An 18566-nucleotide genomic window follows, 5' to 3' on the forward strand; every position below is an offset into this window, starting at 1 on the left:
TGCAGCGCCCCCTGTTGCCTGTTCACCACTCACAGACACAGATGTTATACTGCCCCCTGGTGAACGTTTACATGTCACAATAAACAGTGTAATTCATGTGTTCATCACATTTATGAGTGACTTTATGAAAACATAGTTTAATTCATGTGTTCATCACATTTATCAGTGACTTTATGAATACAGTATAATTCATGTGTTCATCACATTTATCAGTGACTTTATGAACAGTGTAATTCATGTGTTCATCACGTTTATAAGTGACTGTATGAACACATATTGTAATTCATGTGTTCATCACATTTATGAGGGACTTTACGAACACCTAGTTTAATTCATGTGTTCATCACATTTATGAGTTACTTTATGAACAGTAATTTATGGGTTAATCACATTTATCAGTGATGAACCCAACACACAGTTTAATTCATGTGTTCATTATGAACACAGTTCAATTCATGTGTTCATTATTCATTTTCAAATTTCAAATTTTTGGACCGCATGAGTATTTTGTTGCAGTACCACGAGTGGCCACTGGAAAAATTGTCTTCAAGGCAGAGGGGGCGGAGCTACATTCAGTTCTTACAAAACATCAATGGTCAAAATGAAAGTAAAGAAAGGTCAAAGGTCAGAGGAGAAAAGACAACACTCACTGCTCTTCTGGGATTCTCTCCACTGCCCTGAGGGATTGTGGATAACAGACGTAGCTGGCGAGGGCCTGCATCAGAGAGTCTTTGAAATCTGAGACAAGAGGAGGAGCCATAAATACACAAGAGGAGGAGCCATCAATACACAAGAGGAGCCATCAATACATCATCATCATTGAAAGTCCAAGTATATGTGTGTGTGTGTGTGTGTGTGTGTGTCACCTGTTCCTACGATGCGTGGATCTGCAAAGTGTTTGGCGAGGATGGCAGCGAGCCGTGTTAGAGTCTCTTCGTACCCTGAGGAGAAGAAGACGTGGATCAGTGTGACCAGTGTTGACCTGGCTGAATCATGGACCCCGACACTCACCTGGTAGCTCCTCCATGCTGTGGGCGGGGCTAAAGTAGTTCTTCAGAGCGCTGTAGGCGTTCATGGCCACGTTCAGGTAAAACTCAGGTGTGAAGGCGAACAGCGAGCCTGTGTTGTCGGCGTGTTCGATGGTTCTGATGCAAACACACAGGAGCCAGTACACGTCTAACATCTTCTCCTACATACACACACAGTCAGAATCAGAATCAGAATCAGAAGAGCTTTATTGCCAAGTACGATTTGCACATACAAGGAATTTGTTCTGGTGTCATTGGCGCATAACAAGCATACAAAATTTTCAAACGTGAACAGTAAATGTATATATACACAGTATATAAATGTTTTTAAAGGTGAACAAGTCAAGCCATTACTCAGCAGTCTCAGTGCAGTCTGTGTGGTCACATGACTCAGCAGACTGACCTTGGAGTAGATGGTGGCGTTGATCCAGGCGAGTCGTCTGCTCAGGTGATTTAACTTCTCTGAAAAAACCTTGTGACTCTTCTGCAGCTCGTCCAAGATGTCTGCCCTCTGAGGAAACAAGGTCAGAGGTCACACACAAGAATAAAACAGACAGTGTGTGTATTGAATGAATAAAATGTTGCTGAGTCAGCTGTTGTTTGGCTGATGCGGCTGATGTTTTGCTGTGTCAGCTGTTGTTTTGCTGAGTCAGCTGTTGTCTGTAAAAACTGTTTCATGTAAACAATGGTCAAAGGTGACGTGTCTCACTGGTGTGGGACATCGTGCGATCTTCTCGTCCGTGTCCTTCAGAGCCACCGCATACTCATGGACGTCGTCTGAAACCACCACCATCTGCACAGAGAGCAGACGTTAGCTTCACGTCGATGACATCACTGGAAGCCCCGCCCTCCTCCCGCCCAGCTCACCTTCCCCAGCTGCTGGTGAACACTCAGGTTGTACATCATCACGATCCCGTCCACTATCTCCAGTAGCGACTTGTCCGCCACCTGCTGGTTGGGTTCGTCCAGCGGTCGCCCCAGCAACAAGCCGTCGTTGCCGTGGCTACCTTCAACTGTGACACACAGTACATGTATGACGATGTGTATGTAGGTAAACATGGACATAGCTAACATGTGTTAGCAGCTCAGTGTCAGTACTAGGGATGTAACGATTACCGGTATGATGATAAACCGCAGTAAAATTCCAGACGGTTAGTACTACCGTTTCAAATTTTAATTATCGTTAAAACCGTGATTGATTGCAACTGTTTACCGAAAAACTCATAGTGATACTGCTCATTTCCTGGAGAAGCAGCAGCACCTGATAGGCACTAAAAGATTTCAGTGTGTGTGTTCAGTCCTTTTTAACATTTTGAACACATCTAACAATACCGTGATAATATTGATAACCGTGGCAATTTTGGTCACAATAACCGTGATATGAAATTTTCATATCGTTACATCTCTAGTCAGTACTACATACAACTACACTTGATAAGTCCCAGGCTCCGCCCCCTCAGAAGCAGTATTACTCACTGTCCTCCTCTGTCCTCTGCTCCACCGCCAGGGTCCGGACCTTCACCTTCTCCGGTTGGCTCAGTGGTCTTCTGGGCGTCATCAGACTGACCGCGGCTGTGCTCAGGAACCGGTTGGCTCGACCCAGAGTGGGAGAACTCAACCAGCTGGGCCTTGCTAGAGCTCCGCCCATCGCTGCTGCACCAACCGGCCTCTGAGGTAAAGAAAACAGAGAGTGTGAGGTTTACAACCTGTGACACAACAGCTGTGTGTCAATGTCTCCATGTCCTACCTGAGCTGCTCCGCTCTCCTCGTCCTCGTCCAGGTCGTCCATGGACGTGGTCTGAATCTCTGCAGGGTCAATGAGGATGTTGGCTTTACTCGCCAGGTCGTCTGCGTCAGAGAGATCACTGTATCACTGTGTGTGTCTGTGTGTCACTGTGTGTGTCTGTGTGTGTCACTGTGTGTGTCTGTGTGCCACTGTGTGTGTCTGTGTGTCACTGTGTGTGTCACTGTGTGTGTGTCTGTGCGTGTGTCTCTGTATCACTGTGTGTGTCTGTGTGCCACTGTGTGTGTCACTGTGTGTCACTATATGTCTGTGTGTCACTGTGTGTCACTGTTGGCACATTTCCACCGGCTCACCTCGCCTCAGCACGGCACGATTAGGTTGCATCTCCACTACAAAAAGGTATCCACTTAACGTGGGCGGAGTCATCACTGCACGGCTGAGTGAAACTGCAGTGACTTTGTTTTATATGCGACATTCACACACACACACACACATAAGTGACTTTACACCAGACTTCTGTAGTTGTTGGAGATTAACCCAAGTAGTTTTAAGTGATCTACAGTTCGGCTTGATTTATGAGTGGGACGTCTCTTCCTGTGATGGCAGTCTGACCAATCATCGCATATTACCTACTTAGCACACTTGGAACCTCGGCAGAGCAGGTACTAAAAATAGGACCTGGTACCAGGTACTATGCTTGTGGAAACGCTACTTAAACTGTGGCGAGGCGAGGCGCGTAGAGCTGGTGGAAATGCGCCATGTGTGTCAGACTCTGCTGGAGGGAGCAGTAAAAATGAATGGGAAAGGTATGTGTTACACTGTGTGTGAGTGTGTGTTCAGACCCTTGAGTGTCTTCTTCAGGTGAGACAGGAGTCCTCCCAGTCTCTGGAGATCAAAGTAATCCACCTTCCCATTGTAGAAGAGCTGAGGAGGAACGTAGGCTTCTGTGACACGCGCACACAAACACATACACGCAGACACACACACACACACACACACACACAGGATTACATGGTGTCTGCTCTGTCCAGATACAGTATTTATGTACAAATGAACGATCATGTGACTCTGTTGTACCTTCACTCCTGACACTGCTCACACTTTTCCTGTGAGTGTCGTTCCAGCAGCTTCTGACCGCCGTGATGAGACGGTGAAGAAAACACACCATGTACTCAGGAGGACACAGAGCTGTGGGGTGCTGCACACACACACACACACACACACACACACACACAGTTACACACACTGTGTGTGTGTGTGTGTGTGTGTTTTTTGGTCTTTGGGAGTGCAGGGAGAACTCCTTAAGACCTTCTATGACTCAGTAGTGGCATCAGCCATTTTTTATGGAGTGGTCTGCTGGGGCAGTAGTATCACAGCTGCAGACAGGAAGAGGCGGGACAGACTGATGTCCCTGGATGTCCCCTTGACCCAGTGGAGGTGGTGGGAGAGAGAATGGCTACCAAGCTCTTCATCATTCTGATGGACAATCTGTTCACCATCACAGCACTGGGCAGCTCATTCAGTAGCAGACTGAAACAGGAGCGTTCCTCCCTACAGCTGTTAGACTGTACAACAAACACTGCTCACAGTAGACCACACATGTCCAGACTCCTCATTCATTCATTCTACATGCAATATACTGTAAATGTTCACAAGTGCAATATACCTATACATATTTATGCAGTAAATATCAAGTCCATACTGTGTATATTCTGCTGTCTATAATGTACATTCAACATTCTATTTTTAACTAATTGTTTAAAATCTTAGCGTTAATATCTTCTTATATTGTAATGCATGTTTATTATTTATTATCTTTATCTTAACTGTCTTGCTGCTGTAAATTTCCCCTCTGCGGGACAAATAAAGGACGATCTTATCTTATCTTATCTTACTGTGTGATGGTGTGTGTTACTGTGTGTGTGTGTGTGTGTGTGTGTGTCTTACTCCTCTATTACTGGCGTTTTCTTGCAGAAACTTCCTGAACTTGTTGAGAAAAATGTATCGAGAAGCTTCTCCCTGTAACAGAGAAGGATGACAAGATCACATGATCTGGCTGTTTCCTCACACACACACACACAAACACATGAATGTGTGGTCAGTGAACAAACCGTGGATTTGTCTTTGTTGTTGAGCAGCAGCCTAAGGATTTGAACCTGCAACTCCTCCACCACTGAAAGAGAAGACACATTAGAGACAGTAGACAGAGTAGAGACAGAGTAGAGACAGAATAGAGACAGTAGAAACAGTAGAGACAGAGTAGAGACAGCAGAGACGGAGTAGAGACAGTGGAGACAGTAGAGTCAGAGTAGAGACGGAGTAGAGACAGTGGAGACAGTAGAGTCAGAGTAGAGACAGCAGAGACGGAGTAGAGACAGTGGAGACAGAGTAGAGACAGCAGAGACGGAGTAGAGACAGTAGAGACAGTAACCTTCGATCCTCTTCTTCAGACGTTGACAGCCACGCTCGTACGCTCGACGTCTCACTCGCTCGTCTGCACTCTCGTCTTCAGGTTCTCGCTCGGCCTTTCCCTGAGAGAGAGAGATTAACCATGAGGGAAAAAAAACATGCCAATGATGGACATGTCAATCACCATGGCAGTCACATGACCTCTTTGTCAAAGTGCGTTGGCCACCAGGTGGTGGGGATGAGCTCCTCAAGCCCCGCCTCCTTCACCCTCAGAGGAGTCTTGATGTAAAAGAAGACGACAGAGCGAAGAACGTCGAATGTGGGCGTGGTTAAGAGACAATTTCCATCACAGAAACGGAGCGGGGTCAGGAGGACAGAACAGGAGTGAGTCTCTCTAAAGTAAACAGTCACTACTTCATGTCTCCTGAAGGTGGCGCTGCTCAAATGAATGAGGTAAAGTTGTGCAGAAGTGACCTGGACAATCTGCGTTCATGACCTTTCATCTTTCTCTACGTTGTATAGGGATATCAGTATCGTGGACCATGTATCGTGATGTTATCGGTATCGTTGAGCATGTATCATGATGTTATCTGTATCGTGGACCATGTATCATGATGTTATCTGTATCATGGACCATGTATCGTGATGTTATCATCTATCATGATGTTATCGTGTATCATGGTGTATCGTCCATGTATCATGATGTTATCTGTATCGTGGACCATGTATCATGTTATATCAGCATGTATCATGATGTTATCTGTATCGGGACCATGTATCATGATGTTATCGTATACCATATGTTATCGGGAGCATGTATCATGTTATCAGTATACCATGTATCGTGATGTTATCTGTATCGTGACCATGTATCATGATGTTATATGTATCATGTATCGTGAGCATGTATCATGATGTTATCTGTATCGGACCATGTATCATGATGTTATCGGTATCGATCATGTATCATGTTATCTGTATCATGGACCATGTATCATGATCAGTATATGATATCACTGTCATGATGTTATCAGTATCGTGTATCGATGGACATGTATCATGATGTTATCGTGTTATTGCATGTATCATGATGTTATCTGTATCATGGACCATGTATCATGATGTTATCGGTATCGTTGAGCATGTATCATGATGTTATCGGTATCATGGACCATGTATCGCAGTCACGTCAAAGTCAAATACACCTGGGGCCAAAATACAAAAAAATGGTAGTGGTTCAATGTTTATTAAAACTCGCAATTATTGCACATATTGAACCAATACCAATAACACAGCCTATATTGCACTTAACATTAATCATTAAATTAAATTAAGCAAAACGTAAATAAAATCAGTTGCAATATTTTCTCAAGGCTCTTTCAGTAACAAATTGAAAACGTTTTTTCTTCTTCTTTTTTTTAACAGGTATACAGCAAAATGTAATTTTCCTTCAAAGCTCAATGGCAAGATAAATGCAAAAATGAAACAGCATGCATGAAAAACAAATCAGTGTGCTGCTCTGATCCTCACCCATGTCTGTATATAATAAAATTAGAAAAGTTAGTGCAAACTTGAATTCCCTTCAAAGAAATATCAAGTGCTTTCTGCTCACAGTCTGAGGCTGAGCTCGATACTTGGTGTCTCATCTTGAGTACAAGTTCATTAATGTTTGGCGTCAGGCTCTGAGCTGAGGAAATACTCAGGATTGAGTTCTGGTGTTCATCAGTAAGACAACTCCTATGTGATGTTTTGTTTAGTTTCATCAACGAAAACAGTTGTTCACACAGGTATGTGCTGCCAAACATAGACTTGGGTGCACAGCTCAGGCATTGTGTCAGGGATGAAACGCGCAAACTTCAGGGTGTCATTACACTGAAGCTCAATCAGCTCCATTTGGAGATTTACTGGTGCACTTTCGACGTCAACTGCAAGCGTATTGCTGAGCAGTTGAAGCCTGCTTTTTTGGGCTTCAAAGTCGGAAAATCTCCGGCTGAAGTCGGCAGCAAGTATGCCGAGTTTGACGGCAATGTTTAGTCCTCCACTGTGACTGTGACTGAGAAGTCGCCGGATCGCGCTCACTTGCGGGCACTCGGTACGCGCCAATGCACTCGCAGTGCATCTTGGGATTTATAGTATTATGGTGCTGCGGGCACATAATACTGCGGGCCGGTTTAATATTAATTAAATATCATACCGCGGGTCAGAGATAACAGAGTCAAGGCCCTGACTCTGACATATGTGATGTATCATAATGTTATCGGTATCGTTGAGCATGTATCATGACGTTATCGGTATCATGGACCATGTATTGTGATGTTATCGGTATCGTTGAGCATGTATCGTGATGTTATCGGTAACGTTAACCATGTATTGTGATGTTATCGTGTCGTTGACCATGTATTGTGATGTTTTCGGTATCGTTGACCATGTATTTTGACGTTATCGGTATCGTTGACCATGTATTGTTATGTTATCGGTATCGTTGACCATGTATCGTTATGTTATCGGTATTGTAAACCATGTATCATGATGTTATCGGTATCGTTAACCATGTATTGTGATGTTATCGGTATCCTGGACCAAGTAGAAGGATATAAGACGTTGTTGAGCAGGTACTTTCTGGATTTCTCATGATGCAGAATCGCTGTGGTCAGACGCAGATAGTGGATCTGGAACACACACACACACAGTTCAATAATCATCAATAGTCAGTGAGTCACATGGTCTTGAGCTGGAACTGACCTGAAAACCAAGGTCAGGAATGATCGGAGAGAAACGATAGGCTCTGAGTAATGACATCATCAACTGTTTCAGACACTCGCTCACCTCGTAGTCCTGAGAGAGAGAGAGAGAAAGAGAGAGATGTATGACTGTGTGTGTGTGTGTGCGCGTGTGTGTAACTGTCTGTGTGTGTGAGACTGTGTGTGTGTGTGTGACTGTGTGACCTCCATCAGCAGCCAAAATAAATCCAGGAGTTGTTGAATCAGTGGATGTTCGTCCACTGATCCTCCTCCTTCCAGAATTCCCAACAGGAAGTTCATCAGGACGTCCTCCACCAGGTACACCTTACACTGGAGACACAAGACACAGAGACCCTTAACACTGGAGACACAAAAACAAAAACATGGACAGTGTCTAAAAACCTTTAAACTAAAGTTAAGGTGTTTCACCATGAGTGGAGCAAAGTGGTTGAAGATGTGAGCGAGTGTGAGGAGGACAGTGGCGTCTCCATGAAGTCTCCACACCGCAGGGTCTTTGTGCAGCAGCTGGTCGTCCTGCAGCAGGGACACAGAGACAACGGGCTCAGAAACACAGACGAGGACGAGGACAAAGTTTCCACTGCTGTCCTCACCTGCAGGTCGATGGCAGTGGACAGGACATTCTTGATGAAGCCCAGCAGCTTGTGGGCTTTGGTCAGGTCAGCAGTGGGCGGGTCCTGCAGCGGCAGGTAACCGTCCACAGGATACGTGAACACTCAAGTTAAAGAAAATCATCACATTCATATCATCATGGAGACCAGGGTACAAAGTGTAACATACAAGGTGTAACATATATAAAGTGTAATATATAAGGTGTAACATAAAAAGTGTAAGATATAAGGTTTAACATATATAAAATGTAACCTATATAAAGTGTAACATATAAGGTGTAACATATATAAAGTGTAACATAAAAAGTGTAAGATACAAGGTGTAACATATATAAAGTGTAACATATAAGGTGTAACATATATAAAGTGTAACCTATATAAAGTGTAACATATATAAAGTGTAACCTATATAAAGCGTAACATTAAACATTTCTCTGTTTTTAAACAGTGTTTCTCTGGTGTGACAGGAAACAGGATATCTGAGTGGGCGGCTCCCAAAGTTAAACGCCACCGACTCTTTAAAGGACAAACTGATGGCAGGAAAGTAGGCGACGCCAGGACCCGTCTTAATGTTGGTGAAGGCCGTCCCCAGAGACTGTCCATTCCTAAAGACAAGCAGTTTGCTTAGCATCGTCAGCTGATATCACATAAACAGAGTGAGTGTGTGTGTGAGACTGTTTACTTACAAACAGAATGTGATGCTTCCCTCGTCCAGATCAATAAGACAACTGACGATGTCGCCCGCCGCCCATGACTGAGGAGGAACAAGGACTTCTCAAAAAAGTGACCTTTGACCCAGATGTTTTAGCTAATTTACCGACCTATATCAAATCTTCCCTTCGTTTCTAAAATCTTAGAAAAGGCAGTTGCTAATCAATGATGTGAATATTTGCGCATTAATGGCCTGTTTTCAGTCAGGTTTTAGATGACATCACAGCACAGAAACAGCACTAGTTAAAGTTAGTAACTCAGATAATGGTCGAGTCTCTTTCTTGTCCTGTTAGATCTTAGTGCTTTTTTCTCTCCACTGCCCCCTAGTGTTTGCTCATTCTGTGAACTGTTGTGTTTCTCTGCTCTCTGTGATATTGTGTGTGTACAGAACTGAGATCATGTATGTTATGATTTGGCACTATACAAATAAAGTGTGTGTGTGTGTGTGTGTGTGAACCACATGTCTCACCTTTCCATAGTTTGTGGTGGTGACGTTCCACTTCCTCACCCTGTTTCCATCGTATGCGTAAGAATCAGGTGTGTCACCAACACCTTCCTACAGAGACACACAGACATCATGTGTGTGTGTGTGTGCGTGGTGCGTGTGTGCGTGTGTGTACCTCCTGGTTAAAGCGACAGCTCAGAGTACACCAACCGATCTGCATCAGACCCTGTGATGAGATCAGAACTTCGTAGATCCACTTCCCTGTTAAGACAAACCACAGTTACTGGCCACACCCCCACCCAGAAATCACACACTGAATGAACATGTCACGATGTTACAGTCAAGTTGACCTTGACGATGCTGTGATGCTGTGATGTTTGCTGTGATGCTATGATGTATGTGGGGGTGGAGTGGCTCAGTGGTTAAGACCAGTACCCTGTGTGCAAAAGATTTCATGGTCGCAAGTTCAACTCCACCCCTGGCAGGTTGTACTTAATTCCCTTGTAAGTCGATTTGGATAAAAGCGTCTGCTAAATGACATGTAATGCTATGTTTGCTGTCATATCAGACTGTAGAAAAAAATGGATTTCATGCAAAATAATCGTAATATTATTTAGTTGACCTCTGACCTTTTAAATAAGGTCTAGTCTTACAAACATACTGTTACATGTGTAGCTCTTATGTGCCACCCTCCCTCTGTCAGTCATCACAAATCACTGTGTCTCCACTAGTGATGAACAATAAGAAAAATTTCTATTGATAGCGATAACCGATAATTTCCTGCTTCTCATGGCTGATACCGAGAAATTCATATTTAATATAATCTGAACATATGACGATGCAGTGATGAAAAACTGATGTTTTAGTAGCTCTGGTCTATAACAGCAAACAAGTGTTGACATCACACAAAAATATGTGGTCATTTGCTGTAAATAACAATAAGAGTAAAGTATTTGTGGAGTTAAGTCAAATATTTTTTAAATATAAAATGGAATGACATGTCAACCTAAATTACAAAACATCAAATAAATAAATCAAAGTGCATCCTCAAAAATAGTGAATCATCAACTAAAGATTTACACAGAATTATTTAAGCTTCCGAGATTTTTCGGAAATCTTATAGTTCAAGAAAACTTGAAATGATTTCCACTACTCAACATTTCTTTAAACTTGTAACTTGATACAGTTGTTGTGTATCTGCTCCTGGTCTCTCTCTCTCTTCTGTCTGTACCTCATCTCCCTCTTGACCTTTCTCTCCCCCCTTTCTGTCCCCCACCTCTCCTCTGTCCCCCATTTTCCTTTCACCCCAACCGGTCGAGGCAGATGACCACACATCTCTGAGCCTGGTTCTGTCAGAGATTTCTTCTTCTGTTAAGAGGGAGTTTTTTCTCTCCACTGATGCCTAGTGTTTGCTCATTGTGTGAACTGTTGTGTTTCTCTGCTCTCCTTGTTGTTGTCTATGTACAGTGCCTTGAGATAATGTATGTTATGATTTGGTGCTATACAAATAACATTTAATTGAATTGAAACAACGACAACCCGTGTTTTAGCCTTAGCACCACTAACAGTTACCGCGGCTGCGCCATATTCTTTCAGTACCGCTTCACTGCGATGACAACTTTTCAGGTGAGCTGTAAGATTTGATGTGTTAAAATTTTTGGTCTTCTTTCCTCCTCTTGTAATCCTCACTGAACTGTTATTATCTTCTGACAGAGGAAAACCACAGAGGTCAGAGTGAGGTCAGAGTGAGGTCAGAGTGAGGTCAGAGTGAGGTCATGGTGAGGCTAGAGTGAGGCCAGAGTGAGGTCATGGTGAGGGTCAGAGTGAGGCCACAGTGAGGTGGTGAGGTCAGGTGAGGGTCATGGTGAGGGTCATGGTGAGGTCATGGTGAGGTCATGGTGAGGGTCAGAGTGAGGGCCAGAGTGAGGAGGGTCAGAGTGAGGCAAGAATGAGGCCACAGTGAGGGTCATGGTGAGGTCAGAGTGAGGCCAGAGTGAGGTCATGGTGAGGTCAGAGTGAGGCCAGGTGAGGCCAGAGTGAGAGTGAGGCAGAATGAGGCCACAGTGAGGTCATGGTGGGTCAGAGTGAGGCCAGAGTGAGGTCATGGTGAGGTCATGGTGAGGTCATGGTGAGGTCATGGTGAGGTCAGGGTGAGGGTCAGAGTGAGGCCAGAGTGAGGTCAGAGTGAGGTCAGAGTGAGGGCCAGAGTGAGGCCAGAGTGTGAGAGGTCAGGGAGGGCCACAGTGAGGCCAGAGTGTGGTCAGAGTGAGGCCAGAGTGAGGTCATGGTGAGGTCATGGTGATGGTGAGGTCATGAGTGAGGTCAGAGTGAGGAGGCCAGAGTGAGGGCCAGAGTGAGGTCAGAGTGAGGTCAGAGTGAAGCCACAGTGAGGCCAGGTGTGGTCAGAGTGAGGCCACAGTGAGGGTCATGGTGAGGGTCAGAGTGAGGCCAGAGTGAGGTCAGAGTGAGGCCAGAGTAGAGGTCAGAGTGAGGGTCACAGAGTGAGGTCAGAGTGAGGTGAGTCAGAGTGAGGCCACAGAGTGAGGTCAGAGTGAGGCCACAGTGAGGCCAGAGTGTGGTCAGAGTGAGGCCACAGTGAGGTCAGAGTGAGGTCAGAGTTGTTACCTGTATAAACACATGTTGTGGCTCTGATGGAGCTGAAGTTACTGTGTCCAATCACCTGAAAGTAGAAACAACAGAATTCCACACAGAAATAGACAGAGATTGTCCCACTCACTCTCTCTCAAACACACACTCTCCCACACACGCACACTCTCTCCCACACCAATCCTCACAGAGAAAATCAGTGATTTTCAGGAGTTGTTGATCCACTGCTGCCTCTCACACACACACACTGCTGCCTCCATCACTAAGTTCTCAAGTCTTACTTCAGTGTTTGAAATCCAACGTTCAGATTGACCTCAGTGACTCAAAGTAACCACACGAGGCAGCAGAGGACCAGCAGCTAAAATCACTGATTTTCTCTATGAGCTTTGGTGTGGGAGAGTGAGTGTGTGTGTGTGGGAGAGTGAGTGGTTTACAGACGTCTGTGTAACAGTGGGGTAAAGACGTGATCATGTGACATAGATGTTGTAGACTTATTATTTGTGTGTGAGTGTGTGTGAGTCTCACCCCCAGCAGGTCGTCGTCTACAAACAGAAGTCCTTCAAAGCCGCTGGTGTGATCCAGGACGACAGGCTGAGGACCAAGACGACCTTCTACTGCCTGATCTGCAGAGTCATAGGTGAGCACAGGTGTGTGTGTGTGTGTGAGAGTGTGTGTGTGTGTGTGTGTGTTTCTTATAAGAGCACAGCACTGACCTCTGCTCTCCTCAGATGATTCTCCTTCACTCAACAGTTTGTCCAGGTGAGACGTAAGATCCTGGAAACCAAGAGACTTCCTGTTGAGACAAAGACCAAGACACAGAGAGGCAGACACAGAGAGACAGAGAAAGACAGAGAGACAGACACAATGAGACAGACAGAAATGTTTTTTACTGAAATGATTTCCACTTTCTACTCAACATTTCTTTAAACTTGTAACTTGATACAGTTGTTGTGTATCTGCTCCTGGTCTCTCTCTCTCTTCTGTCTGTACCTCATCTCCCTCTTGTCCTTTCTCTCCCCCTTTCTGTCCCCCACCTCTCCTCTGTCCCCAATTTTCCTTTCACCCCAACCAGTCGAGGCAGATGACTGCTCATCTCTGAGCCTGGTTCTGTCAGAGATTTCTTCCTGTTAGGAGGGAGTTTTTTCTCTCCACTGATGCCTAGTGTTTGCTCATTGTGTGAACTGTTGTGTTTCTCTGCTCTCCTTGATGTTGTCTATGTACAGTGCCTTGAGATAAGATAAGATGTCATTTTGCCAGGTGATGAAAGTTTTCCGCTGGATTTCAGTTCATTCTCATCAGACCAGTCTTGATGTTTCTGCTTTTGTGACCAAGAATGGCTTTGCAGGAATTCATGATGCAGAGAACATGTCCCATGTTGATGTTGTTGTAGGTGATATCTCACAGTTGCTCAGTGTTTAGCCTTGGACAGGTCTGTCTCTTCTGCTGCCTTCTTTTGTGCATCATGATAGACATGGTGGAGCGGAGGAGGCGTGGTCAGTCCAGGTTCATCAGGCAGACAGACATGGTGGAGCGGAGGAGGCGTGGTCAGTCCAGGTTCATCAGCACTAATCATTGCTCTTATGTTGAGCACATCACGGCGGTCTTGGGAGCGCACAATGACATCATCAATGGGAGAACAGGGATGCATCCAAGATGTCTTGAACTTGGTCTTCTGACAGAAGTCCAGGTCACATTCAGAGCACTTTGGAGTTGGTGTTTCCGACCCCTTCTTTCCCCAGCGTGCCTCTCCATAGATTGTAGTTTTGTCCTACTCTGGTGTTAAAGTCTCCAAGAAGGATTAGCTTATCCTCCCTGAGGACTTTGGATAGAATTTTGTCAAGGTCAGCATAGAAGGTTTCCTTGATGTCTTCCTGTGCCTCAACTGTTGGGGCGTAAGCACTAATAACAGCATCAGCCGTAGTAGAAGTTCATGACGTTTGTTGATGAGGCTGTTCTTCATAGCAAAATCCACACCATGGATTTGTGGTTCATCCTGTCCAGTACAGCCTCCTTTTTTTCCTTCCTTTCCTTTTTCCTCCTTTTCCTTTTTCTCTTTCAGAGAGAGCTGCGATGTCAACTCAGAAACCTTTTTAGTTCCCTGGAGATGCTGTTCGTCTTTCAGGTCGTTCACTGGTTCGGTCTGTGAAGGTCTGCACATTCAGGCTATGTTTAGGGTACCTTTTCTAACCCTCTCCCCTTCTGGGGTGAGCAGAGTGGATCCTTAATAGAACTGCTCAGTCATGGGTGCAGCTACCGAAAAGCTCATCCAAGGGCTTAACGCTCATCAAACCCCCACCGCCTGTGTGCCGGATTGTGGCTAGGGGCTTCCAGACTTCACGATCCTGCCCCCGTCACCTCTCCCTGATCGCCACAGGGCCTTGTATCCAGGGTGTGACTGGGGTGGGTTCCCTTCCGAGAGGATGCCTGTGCATGGCATCTTTTAGCGTGGGGAGGCTGACACGCCTGCAGCCACCACACGGTCCTTGGCAGAGAGGGCTCTGGATCCAATGGCATGGAATCCAAGATGATTGGAGATCGCCCTCTGTTGCAGCCTTCCTCCGCCTTCTCAGCCGTTGTGGTGCTTCTCACTGCTGCCATCCTCCACCTGGTCCACTGTTGAGGTCTACACTGTTTACCCATAGCAGAGGTTGATGGGCAGCAGGGCATCCCGTACAATTTAGCCTGGTACCACGGGGCGCCCGTTACCGTGTGTGGCTACAAGGAGGCGTGTACGAGTTCTTGGCAGTGGAGAGGTTATGTACCGGCAGAGGAGGCTCATGCACTTAGCTCCTCCTTTCACCTACTGTAACAGCAGCCGGCAGCCGTAGCTGAAAGTGGAAAGTAGCCAGCAGAAGCAGCATGTAGCATGCACCAACTACAGGCACTGCAACCATTACCTTCTACAACACAACCACACTGTCTGTGTGTTTCTCTGTGTGTGGCTTTGTGTGTGGCTCTGTGTGTGTGTGCGTTTATTACTAATGTGGGGACCTAAAACTGTTTACACAGTCACATTATGGGGACTTGTCTTCCTTGTGGGGACAAAAATCAAGGCTTTTGTTAGCAGCCCTGTACAGCATCTGTACTGTACGGTAGTTTATTAAGTCATATAATTTGAGTATTTTTGATTTGATAAATAATTGATTTGTACGTTCCCTGTAATTGGCATAATGTAGAATTCTCAAGGCTCTTTTTTGGAGTATAAACAGGGGATAAGCAGTGGCTTTATAAGTGTGTCCCCAAACCTCTGTACAGTATTGCAGGTGTGGAGAGACTAGTGCGCAATACAACAAATATAGTGCCTTCTGATTTAGTAGTTTTTGTGCCTTCAAAAGTATGGAAACACACCTGGCCAGCTTACCCTTTAAGTGTCTTGTGTGTGGCTTCCAACTTAACATGTCATCAGTAATCACTCCCAGCACTTTGTTCTCACTAACCCTTTCAATATCCACTCCATTATCTTGTATGTTAATAGTTTTCTTACAGCCTTTTTTCCCATATAGCATATATTTAGTTTTCTCTAAATTTAGTGATAGTTTATTTATATTAAACCACAAATGAAGCTTGGCCATTTCATTATTGACTGTTTCCACTAATTGGTTCAAGTCATCTCCAGAACAAAAAATATTAGTGTCATCTGCGAATAGTATTAATTTCAGAATATAGGATACTTTGCATATGTCATTAATGTATAGTATAAACAGTTTTGGACCCAGTACTGACGCCTGTGGGACCCCACAAACTATGTCCAAGCAAGTTGATGTGTGTTATCACCCATCTTAACGTATTATTAACGAGATCTGTTGTGAAGATAGCTCTTGACCCATTCCAGTGCTATGCCTCTAATACCGTATCTCTCCAGTTTAGCTATCAAGATATCATGGTTGATGGTGTCAAATGCTTTTTTAGATCTATGAAAATTCCTATTGAATGTAATTTCTGGTCAACAACATCAGTAATGATTTCCACAGACTCAATTAAAGCTAGCGCAGTCGAGTGGTTTCTTCTGAATCCATATTGGCTATTGTATAGCAGATTGTGTTTGTTAATGAAGTTGTCTAGCCTATCGTTAAATAGTTTCTCCCAAATTTTTGACAGTTGTGGTAGTATTGAGGACAGTGTCTTTTATACAGCGTTTTAAATATTTGCAAAAAGAAATTGTAAGCGCTATTTACATCTGTTTCTTTGTAGACCTCGTTCCAGTCTTGCCTCAGTAGTTCATTTCTCAGTGTAAGCATCCCCTTTTCAGTCCTGAACCTTCTATATGTGTTTTTGTTCGGTGTCTGTGTCACAGTGTGCTTCCAGCCTTGATAGCAAAGATTGGCAGGTGGTCACTTATGTCATTTATCAGTAGTCCTCTAGTTATGCCTGTCCCTATAATATTTGTTAAAATATAATCGATTAGGGTAGCACTATGTGTTGTGAACCTGCTCGGTCGTGTAATGAATAATATTAGTGAAGTCATCAATCAATCAGTATTTTGTTTTGGCTTGAGGAAGTCAATATTCACATGACCACAGATAAAAACCCTCTTTTGGCTAGTCCCCGAGAATATTCTTCCCACACATTCATTGAAATCTTCTATTTCTTGAGTCTATAGCACTATATTTCTGCCTTTCGTCACACAGATTTCAATTGTCACACATTCCATTAAGTTTTAGACATATTTTGTACAATCTCATACTCGATGTTATTGTCAATGAACAGGGTTAACATAGACAAGTTTATATCCATCAAGGCAAATATCTGTGCCTTTGTCTTCATTAATCCATGTTTCCGACACTGCAATGATGTTGAAAGTATTTTTGAAGTGTTGTAGGTATTCCCTAATGTGGTCGAAGTTGGTGTATAGGCTCCTGCTACTGAAGTGAATTAAAGACAGTTTCCCATCCATCTCAATGCACTCGTTGAATTGATCTTCAGTGTAGTACTGGCATTTCTCAGTCATGTTAAAGTAGAGGTGATTATCTGGGTCAATTCTTTCATTTGGGTCTGTTAAGGTGTGGTTCACATGTTGATTTGCAGTTAGCTCGTGTTCTAGACTCTTTTCTCCGGGGTAATAGGTGACATACTTCCACATTGCTGAAATCCACATTGAGGTCCGGTTGTCCGCTGCCGCAGCCGCCCTTGCATAGGTCTGATGCTTAATCTTGAGGCCAGTCACAATCACCTCATTGAGTCTTCCCAGCTGTTCCATCTCCTCCACTCTGTTCCCCAGCTCCCGTAGCAGCTTGTCTTTTTTTGCATTCTCTTCCTGGAGCTGTTTGACTTCAACTATCACTCCCTCCATCTTCTTCCTGATTTCGGTCATGCTTTACTTTAGCTCCTCTCTCCTTTTCTCCTTTTTCTCCACTTTCCCTGTGGTGCAAGTTGTGGTGCAAGTTATTTCAAACTTATCTCAAGGCCAATAGCCTTCCTCACGGAGCTGCTGCTGTTGTGTCCGTCCTCCAGGTTAGTGTCAGGATTAGGATTAGGCCAGTAGTAATTGTGGTTAAGGTTAGAGTAAATCTCCAGGAAATGAATGTGAGTCAATGCAATGTCCCCTCAAGTCATGAATGTCCAACACGTGTGGCTCTGTGTGTGTGTCTGTGTGTCTATGTATAGAGCTGCTGAGTGTAACATGAATCTGTGGCTTAAGTGAAATACTACACACGCACATACACAGATGTGTGTGTGTGTGTGTGTGTGTGTGTGTGTGTGTTACCTGAGCAATGCCACTGTAGGTCCCTGATTGGTCGTGGGAAAGACATGATACAGGAAGTCACTGAGCAGTTTGTCATTCAGTAAACCTGAGAGACACACAGAGACATTAAAGGGACATTCCAAAGACAAATGAGCGTGCGTGTGTCTCTGTGTGTGTGTGTGTGTGTCTCACCTGTACATGTAGCTGTGTGTGTGTCTGAGGAGAGTCTGCAGTTTCTTCTGCTCAAAGTTGTTCCTCCACCTTTAGAGGACATTCTGTTCACTGCTGAGAAACAGAGACACAGGATTGTCCAACTGTCCAACTGTCACAGTACATGCTGTGTGTGTGTGCTCGGTGTTAGCCGTTAGCTAACAGTAGCGTTAGCAGCGGCTGCTCATTAGCATGTTAGCTCGTACCAGTGTGTGTTCAGGTGTAGCGTCCACGCTGTGTCTCTGAGTGTGGACACAGACACCGACAGAGACACGACAGAACCGACGACGCACGGACGACTCAGCGATTCACCACAACAACGTCTGTCACTGTACGGAGCGACCGGAGGGACAAAAAAC

General features: G+C 44.6%; 1 protein-coding gene across 1 annotated transcript in view; it reads right to left on the reverse strand.

Moving 5' to 3' along the window:
• Nucleotides 1-18564, reverse strand: part of LOC122767969 (E3 ubiquitin-protein ligase RNF123) — a 31153-nt gene extending 12589 nt beyond the window's left edge. Inside the window, exons 1-29 of the mRNA XM_044023547.1 lie at nt 18414-18564; nt 18190-18282; nt 18019-18103; nt 13028-13107; nt 12840-12937; nt 12333-12387; nt 9883-9968; nt 9732-9818; nt 9238-9305; nt 9031-9156; nt 8534-8648; nt 8352-8456; nt 8127-8252; nt 7924-8016; nt 7777-7850; nt 5383-5500; nt 5204-5303; nt 4884-4945; nt 4720-4791; nt 3850-3970; nt 3615-3716; nt 2776-2876; nt 2505-2697; nt 1896-2041; nt 1738-1821; nt 1432-1539; nt 1012-1189; nt 867-941; nt 651-738 (exon numbers count right to left, since the gene is read on the reverse strand). Of these exons, the coding sequence (XP_043879482.1) occupies nt 651-738; nt 867-941; nt 1012-1189; nt 1432-1539; nt 1738-1821; nt 1896-2041; nt 2505-2697; nt 2776-2876; nt 3615-3716; nt 3850-3970; nt 4720-4791; nt 4884-4945; nt 5204-5303; nt 5383-5500; nt 7777-7850; nt 7924-8016; nt 8127-8252; nt 8352-8456; nt 8534-8648; nt 9031-9156; nt 9238-9305; nt 9732-9818; nt 9883-9968; nt 12333-12387; nt 12840-12937; nt 13028-13107; nt 18019-18103; nt 18190-18271 (2828 nt within the window). The 5' untranslated portion in view covers nt 18272-18282; nt 18414-18564. The remainder of the gene's footprint in view (nt 1-650; nt 739-866; nt 942-1011; nt 1190-1431; nt 1540-1737; nt 1822-1895; nt 2042-2504; nt 2698-2775; nt 2877-3614; nt 3717-3849; nt 3971-4719; nt 4792-4883; nt 4946-5203; nt 5304-5382; nt 5501-7776; nt 7851-7923; nt 8017-8126; nt 8253-8351; nt 8457-8533; nt 8649-9030; nt 9157-9237; nt 9306-9731; nt 9819-9882; nt 9969-12332; nt 12388-12839; nt 12938-13027; nt 13108-18018; nt 18104-18189; nt 18283-18413) is intronic.
• Between the last annotated feature and the right edge of the window lie 2 nt (nt 18565-18566).

Source organism: Solea senegalensis, linkage group LG4 (genome assembly GCF_019176455.1).
Source record: "Solea senegalensis isolate Sse05_10M linkage group LG4, IFAPA_SoseM_1, whole genome shotgun sequence".
NCBI lineage: Eukaryota > Metazoa > Chordata > Actinopteri > Pleuronectiformes > Soleidae > Solea > Solea senegalensis.